Source organism: Pituophis catenifer, unplaced genomic scaffold (genome assembly GCF_029215685.1).
Source record: "Pituophis catenifer annectens isolate HBS135680 unplaced genomic scaffold, rPitCat1.0.hap2 SCAF_2, whole genome shotgun sequence".
Taxonomy (NCBI): Eukaryota; Metazoa; Chordata; class Lepidosauria; order Squamata; family Colubridae; genus Pituophis; species Pituophis catenifer.
Genome location: NW_027256882.1, coordinates 195,869,852 through 195,878,214, shown reverse-complemented (window position 1 = coordinate 195,878,214; position 8,363 = coordinate 195,869,852). Strand labels below are relative to the sequence as shown.

At 36.9% G+C, this 8,363-nt stretch overlaps 1 protein-coding gene across 1 annotated transcript; it reads left to right on the top strand.

Annotated features, from left to right (window-relative positions):
• The first annotated feature begins 720 nt into the window (after positions 1–720).
• Positions 721–5,594, top strand: SPINK2 (serine peptidase inhibitor Kazal type 2). Its single transcript, XM_070935397.1, has 4 exons — positions 721–818; positions 1,158–1,198; positions 4,332–4,441; positions 5,417–5,594. The coding sequence occupies exons 1-4, from the start codon at positions 779–781 to the stop codon at positions 5,463–5,465; spliced, it is 240 nt and encodes a 79-aa protein (XP_070791498.1). The 5' UTR covers positions 721–778; the 3' UTR covers positions 5,466–5,594.
• Positions 5,595–8,363: the final 2,769 nt, after the last annotated feature.

Sequence of the window (8,363 nt, the reverse complement as noted above, 5' to 3'; positions counted from 1 at the left end):
ACCAAGGAGAGAAGCAACCTGGAATTAAGGAGAAACTTCTCTACAGTGAGGACAATTAACCAGTGGAATAGTTTGCCTCCAGTAATTGTGGGCGCTCCAACACGGAAGGTTTTTAAGAAAAGTCTAGACAGTCACTGATCTAAATTGGACTGGGATTGGACCAGATTGGAGTGAAGGGGTTTTTAAAGGGGATTGTATTGGTTTTTTATATTTGAATACTGAATTGTATGTGTTTTTTATCGTTGTGAGCCGTCCTGAGTCCTTTGGGAGAGAGGGCGGCATACAAGTTTAATAAAATAAAATAAATAAATAAATAAATAGGTATAGGTTCTCCTCTTGGGTAGAAGGCTGGACTAGAAGATCTCCAAGGTCCCTTCTCTTCTCTTCTCTTCTCTTCTCTTCTCTTCTCTTCTCTTCTCTTCTCTTCTCCTCTCCTCTCCTCTCCTATTCCATCCTTCTTTCTACCCTCCCCTTCCCTACTCTAATTATCCCCTCCTCTCCTCTAATTCTACCCTACCCTACCGTACTCTACTCTATTCCATTCTTGCAACTCGACAACGCACTGAACCACCTGTATTAGGCACCCTCCAGCCAACTCACTGCGCAGGCGCACAGAGGAGGCGGAGGAGGCAGGGCGCTGGGGCGAGCAGGTGGACAGAACCGTCGTTGTGCCGACGGCAGGGGGCGTGGCCTCTCCCAGCGCACGCTATAACTGGAGCGGCGAGCGCATCTCGAAAGTCTTTTGCTTCTCCTCCCCCCTCCCTCTCCCTCTCCCACCATGAAGAAGCGGATGGTGCGGCTGCTGTGGGCGCTGGCAGGTACCGCCACGAGACTCTCCTTCCCAGCTCGTACGCGGGAAGCGGGCGGGCGGCTTTTTCCAGCTGCTCTGCTTCTAGCAAACCCGGCCGCGGTTGAAACGTTAATTTGCGCCTCCTGCCATGTTTTCCTTTGCAATCAGGTCGCTGTCCGAGGACACAGGGGAAATCCTTGGCAGTGCTCTCCATGTGGATCAGTTGGCAACCCCGAGAGAGTACCGAGTGGGGCGGGGAGGCGGCTCCAGGGGGAATGGCAATCATGGCAATTATTTGTGAGATACTTTGGTCTCCCCTAGTAACCTCTCCATTCTTTTTTTTTTTCCCCCTCCATCCGCACCCGAGGACTCCTGTTGATGCTTTCACTTGGGGCAAGCATCACAGAGGTGAGTGTTGGGAGTCCAAGGAGTAAGCAAAGCTCTTCTTGCCTCAGGGCTACTTTGTAATTTGCAAAGTTCATTAAAAAGTTAATTTCGAAGTAGGGTTGCTGGCTCTTTTTCATCCTGCCGCAAGCCCAGAGGGGTGCCCGTTTGAGCCACCTGGATGGCAATGGGACAAGCGTTTTGTGCTCGGAGCTATCAGAGACTCAAAATAGAAGTCAGAGTTCAGGTGAGAAGCTTCCCTCTTTCGGGGACCAGAAAGTTGTGTCCCATAATTAGGAGGAACTACTGGAAAGCTCTACAGTTGAGAAAGGAAATAATCTGTTTACTCTATGTCCAAAGGTGATGTTGGTGTTTATTCTCTGTGGACTGTGGTATAGTCGGCAGAGAATAAACATGAACCAAAATGTTTCTGGGGTATGTTAGCTGCACAGAAAAAACAACAACGATTTGGAGACTAAATCCTAGCAGAAATAAAAAAACATTTTAGGCAATGTCTTTCGTCCTTTGAAAATAAATGCTAGCCCTCCACACCCCAATCTTCAGTTTTAATTGTCATATGGAGTTGTGCATTTTGCTGCAAATATTACTGGGTTAGGAAATTATAATTTCTCATGAAGGGCAGATATATGGTATGTTTTCACTATGCTTAACTGTATATATAGTATTCTATATGAATATTAGACTTAGGCTTGCATTACCAACTAGGTTTTTGTTTAGAATCTCAGCCAAACAAGAGACAGGGGTGAAAGTTTGGACTTTCTAGTTTCTTCCTTTTTTCCTCATTTTCTTCAACATCAAATAAAAAAAAAATCATTTGATGTTGAAATGTTAATGAGAAATCTAAGATGACCATTTGGAAGTCACTGAAATACAAGAAAAAATTATAAAAGAAGGAAGAATTTGATCTCTGTAGCCAAAGCATAGGAAATTGTATAATGGAGAGGAAGTTGTTGCCCAATTCTTAAGTTCTTATACTCCTAAAGGAATTTTATCACTCTTGTTAATAACCTTCTAATATATTATTTGTTAATAATTTCACAGTGAACTTTTACATTGAGTGGCTCTCAGGAGCATTTTAATATCTTAAATATCTAATTTAGCTGGGCTGTTTAAATCGCCCAGCCTGGACTGATGAGGTTTGATTATTTTAATGAGTTTTAACATACGTTTAATTTGTATTTTAATATGTTTTTATCTGGTTTGATTTTAATTGTTGTGAGCTGCCCTGAGTCCTATGGAGATAGGGCGGCATACAAATCAAATTAAATAAATAAATAAATAAATAAATAAATTGTTTTTGCTTAATCAGGTTTGTTTTATAAAAATGTCACTTTAGCTTAATGTGTTATTTATTTATATCTATTCCATTTCTATTACTTTTATAAATAACTCACAGAGGTGAACATATTTGATACTCCTTCCTCCTATTTTTCCCCTCAACAACAACCCTGTGAGATGGGTTGGGCTGAGAGAGGGTGATTCGCCCAAAGTCACCTGGCTGGCGTTTGGATCTAAGGCGGGACTAGACTAGACTAGACTAGACTAGACTAGACTAGACTAGACTATAGACTAGAATAGAATAGAATAGAATAGAATAGAATAGAATAGAATAGAATAGAATAGAATAGAATAGAATAGAATAGAATAGAATAGAATAGGAGAATGAATAGAGAATAGAATAGAATAGAATTTTTATTGGCCAAGTGTGATTGAACACACAAGGAATTTGTCTTGGTGCATATGCTCAGTGTACATAAAAGAAAGATAGGTTCATCAAGAATCATAAGGTACAACACTTAATGATAGTCATAGAGTACAAATAAGCAATCAGGAAACAATTATCAATATAAATCATAAGGATCCAAGCAACAAAGTTACAGTCATACAGTCATAAGTGGAAGGAGTTGGGTGGTGGGAACGATGAGAAGATTAATAGTAGTGCAGACTTAGTAAATAGTTTGACAGTGTTGAGGGAATTATTTGTTTAGCAGAGTGATGGCATTCGGGGAAAAAAGTCTCCTGGTTTCTGAAGTTCTTTTATTTCAGAGACTGTATTTCAAAGGCTTGTAGTTTTACCAGAAGGCAATGGGTTATAATTATAGTAAACAAAATGTATTTCCAAAGTGTATATTTTAATTAATCCTTTTTTCTCAATGGGAGAGTCTAAAGTATTTTACACTGCAAGCAAATACCCACATATTTCAATCCAGTGGTGGGATTCAAATAATTTAACAATCGGTTCTCTGCCCTAATGATTTCTTCCAATAACCAGTTCACCAAACTGCTCAGAAAGTTAACAGCCAGTTCTCCCAAAGTGGTGCGAACTGGCTGAATCCCACTGTTTCAATCTATTGTAAAAGTGTCAGATTGTATGAATTAAAAGCCAATAGCTATATTTAAAGAATAACATATCCACTTCATTTAAATAACATCAATCTTTTCAGTATTAAATGAACACAAAGGCTTCTTTGAACTTTTAAAGAAGTTTAAAGCAGAGCAAGAGGATTTACAATCTGAACTGGATGAAATAGATGAAATTCTTTGTGATATAACATTTATTTTAAATCTTTTTTTAACAAGTCTTCACATATTGAATTCATTGATTTCATCACTAAAGTGTCCAGATCTGGGTCAAATATAATATGTTGATTAGATTGTGAAATTTTCACAGTACTGCTGTGTTTTGGGCCTTATTTTACATGGAACCACTTGGCAACTGGGTTATCATTTTAAGTTATGTGAATTGATATTTGTTCTTTATGAAAATGGATAATTTTTGTGCTATAAGGTAAATACAGTGGTGTATTAAACATTAAGCAGACTAAGCACGTGCTTAGGGCACCTGGCCCAAAGTGGGCACCACAAAGTTGAGAAAGAAACTTTTATGTAACCTAAGCTTGGCTTCGTTTGTACAGTATGTACAAAGGAGGGGCACCAAGATTTGTGTGTGTGTGTGTATGTGTATATATATATATATTTTTTTTTCTTCTAGCCAGGTTTTCCCTACGTAACCAAGGTTTTTTGTAGCTCCAGCTCAGTCAATATATATATTGACCCAAAAATACTTACATTACAATGTTGAAACATTTTAAAATATGAATTTGAGTAATATATTGGTATATCTGTCTATTTCCAGCCCCAGTGTAATTTGTATTCCCTGCCTGGATGCCCAAGGAATTTTAATCCAGTTTGTGGAACTGATGGAGAAACATATGCAAATGAATGTATGCTTTGTATGAAAAACAGGTAATTTGAAATTAGAAGATAATTCTCTATGTAAGGTGGCATGAGCGTTATAAAATTCAGTTGAGGCATCTGTGCTTAATCACTTACTTCATTTCAACTTCCTATCTTTCAGCCCCTCTGAAAACCTATTTGGAAGTGAATGATTCTTCCATTCTGGAAGAATGTAACATCTGACCAACATTTATAGACAGGAGAGAGTCACAAAATTGCAATACCAGTTATTTCTCAGATAGTATTTGGTATTGTCTATTTACAAGAGTTAGATATTTACCTAGAAATAAACATTCTTTTGTTTTATTTCTTTCTTATGGGGGTCTTTATATGATCTTGTATTAAAAATTTTATTTTAATAATGTTTGACTTTGGGGGGAGAATATACAAACAATGCAATCTTCACAAATGAAGATTTGTGTTTTTACAGTGTAGGTCAAACAGGTCGTTGATAGTAGGATCACACACTTATTAGGTAATTTATATCAATTTCCAATCCAATTTGCAATTGTAACACCAAAAATAGTGTTTTTATAGATTGTTGATCCCACTTGTCAAATTTATTCTGTTTCCACCTTCCCTCTCAGAGTTCTACGGTCCTTTGTAAAAACTATCCAACTGAATATGTTCTCAGTTTTTCTTTAAAAACTCTCATAATTTTTCTGCTCCATAATTTTTGAACTGATTGAGCAATGTAGTCACAGAAACAATTATGAAAGCACCTAACATAAAGCACTTTTAAGAACAAATACAAATCTAATTTGGGGAGGGGAGGAAAGTAATTGCCTTTTTTTGCTTTCTGAGGGAACATATAGAATATAGCAAAATTTGATTGCTAAGCTAGTTTTATCTCCTATGAAAAGCATATTAACATTCTCCTGATAGCGATGAAAGAAAATAGATAACCACATTAGTACTTCTTTGCAATACCTACTCCAATACATGCTAGCATAACCTAACAATGTATGATTTTTTCTCTTACAGAGAGGAGGACAAGGACATACAAATTGCCTATAACAGTGCCTGTTCATGAGAGGAGGCTCAAGGAACAGAAAAAGAAAACCCATAATCTGCTGAGAAGTTGAAACCATACTTACTTTAAATGTGCCTTTAAAGCTGTTAAAATAAATGCAAGCTTACATGCTTTTATCCAGCTTCTGCATCTGCTTACTTCAAATGTTTTGTTGAAAAAACATTTTTTAAAAAAATTGTGGTGGGTTTTTGTTTTTAGATTTAAACCTCATTTTTCAAAGAAAACATTCTCAAACAACAGAACAAATAAGTACTGTACGATCATTCGGACCAAGCTTAATTCAACTTGGATATATAGAACTCAGCAACTCTTGGCCTCCAACTAAGGGATGAAGCTGATAAATGCTCCTTTAAGTTTTCTCAGACAGGAAATCAATATTTGGAACCAAATGTACTTTCTAGCAAGGAGAATTTGCTCCTTCTCCGATCAGAAATGGAACTAATTTGGTTTCTCATCTTGTTATGATGTTCTTTCTGGAAGGCAGTGCCTTTTGGTCTTTTGGCACCCCTTGTTAACATGCAGCATTCTCACAGGCTTATACAGCTATTTATATGAAAACACAAAAGCATATATTTGGGGAAAAAAATCTATAGATTTATAGTCATATGCACCATGAAACCTTGGCCACAGAGCCATATTGCTCAGACTTCTCATTACTGTGATGAAGAGTAAATTCATGAACAGTATGAATGCATGACCATTAACACAAGATATTGCAAATTTGCACTGTTCATTATAAACTACTGTGGGTTTTTTTTCTCTACACTCTTGCTCAATAACTCTGTGCTTTCTCTCCCTTTATAATAAATTCTTAGGTTTTGGTATAGAATTCAAAATCACAAATTTTTAAGCCATATGATTATGTCCAAAGCCTATTTCAAATATACATCCCTCCCATTATTTTAATATTCAATATTAAAAATTTGTATATTTTCAATATATTTTTTCATAACAATAAAATTGATTATACTAATTAAAGGCGTACATTTTAATGTCATCCAACAAACATGAATAATTAATGAATTTATTTCACTTGAAATACTTATATAGCTTTTATTTATTTTACTTGAAATACTTATATAGAACATAGAATAACAGAATTGGAAGGGATGTTGGAGGTCTTCTAGTCCAACCCCCTGTCCAGGCAGGAAACCCTACACCACTTCAGACAAGTGGTTATGTCAAAGAATGCAATAAGATTAGTCTGGCATGATCTGTTTTTGACAAACCCATGTTGGCTTTTGGATACTTTGTTTGCTTCTAGGTGTTCGGTGATTTGTTGTTTGATTATCTTTTCCAGAATCTTCCCTGGTATTGAGGTCAGGCTGATAGGTCTGTAATTTCCTGGATCTGTTTTTTTTTCCTTTTTTGAAGATGAGAACTACATCAGCTCTTTTCCACTGGCAGTTCCCCTGTGCTCCAGGATCTTTGAAAGATATAGTTCAATGGTTCTGAGATCTCATCTGCCAGTTCCTTCAGAACCTGGGGTGTAATCCATCTGGTCCTGGTGATTTGAACTCGTCTAGGATAAACAGGTGCTCACTTACCATTTTCTTCCCTATTTTAACTTGTGTTCCTAATCTGTTTTTTGTGATGCTGTTTTTGATAGGTTGGACTGGTTTTTTCTTTTGTGTAAAGACAGATGAAAAAAAAAATGAGTTAAGTAGTTCTGCTTTCTCCCTGTTGCTTGTCACCTTCTTGGCACTTTCTCCCAGCAACGGGCCAATTGTTGCTTTGACTTTTTTCTTGTTTTTAACATGTTGGAAGAAGCTTTTTTTGTTATTTTTTACTTTTGTTGCAAGCCTTTATTTATTGTGAGCCTTAGTTTTCCTCACTTCATCTTTACAGGCTCGGGCTATTTGCTGATATTCTGCCTTAGTTATTTGCCCCTCTTTCCACTTTTTATACTTGTCCTTTTTGTCTTTCAATTTGTCAGAGAGTTCTTTATGCAACCATGCTGGTTTCTTTTGAGATCTATTATTTTTCTTCTTCATTGGTATTGTGTTAGACTGGGCTTTTATAATCTCACTTTTCAAAATTTCCCAAGCTTCTTGGGTTGTTTTCCCCTTGAGGATTCTCATCCATGGAATCCTTCTCAAGCTCTCTCTAAGTTTATTGAAATTAGCTCTCTTAAAAGTCCAAGACTCTAGTTTGACTTTGTTCTACTACTTGTGTTTGCATAATGTTGAATTCCAATATTGCGTGATCACTTGCGCCCAAGGTTCCTGTAGCTTCAACACCTTCTATCATTTCATTTCAGTTAGTGAGAATTAAATCCAATATATGATCATATGATCATAGGATTGTTCAGCTCATATTGTAGCTACAACCTATTATATATTCTTTAATGTCTCAATCTTTGGTTATTCATATGGGATATTTCAAAGCTTTACAGGTTGGCCTCAACTTACAACTGTAATTGGGACCGGAAATCTGGGCGTGAGTCGAGGAACCAGATAACAGGAAGTAATTTTCTGCCCTTTTTCATGGTGGTGGTTGAGCAAATGCTGTGGCCATTAGGTCTAATTTGAATGGGTGTCGGAAACTGACAAGAAATGACAGAAACCAGCCATAAAACCCCACAAATTGCGGTTACATGACTGCAGAACGCTGCAACGGGTCCCATAGCTGAGCTGCCTGACATGCAGTCATGTGACGGGGTCAGTGTGACCATTTATGATACCTGGGGGTGCTTAATGGGCTGTAAAGTACCCGTTCCATATCTGTTGTAACTTTGAATGGTTGTAGAACAGCCAGTTGTAAGTTTGAGTATTACCTGTATTCCAAAAGTCATACAAATAACTATTTTCTTCCTTTTATCTATTAAAAATCTATAAATGTAAATCTTTTTAAAAAAAATACTGAATTACTGATAGTAATAGTAACTATCAGATAGTT

Excerpts from the sequence above, each read along its gene's own strand:
- SPINK2 (XM_070935397.1), top strand. The coding sequence starts at position 779 with ATGAAGAAGCGGATGGTGCGGCTGCTGTGGGCGCTGGCAG. Across the intron at positions 1,199-4,331 it reads TTGGGGCAAGCATCACAGAG|CCCCAGTGTAATTTGTATTC; the intron begins GTGAGTGTTGGG and ends GTCTATTTCCAG. Across the intron at positions 4,442-5,416 it reads ATGCTTTGTATGAAAAACAG|AGAGGAGGACAAGGACATAC; the intron begins GTAATTTGAAAT and ends TTTCTCTTACAG.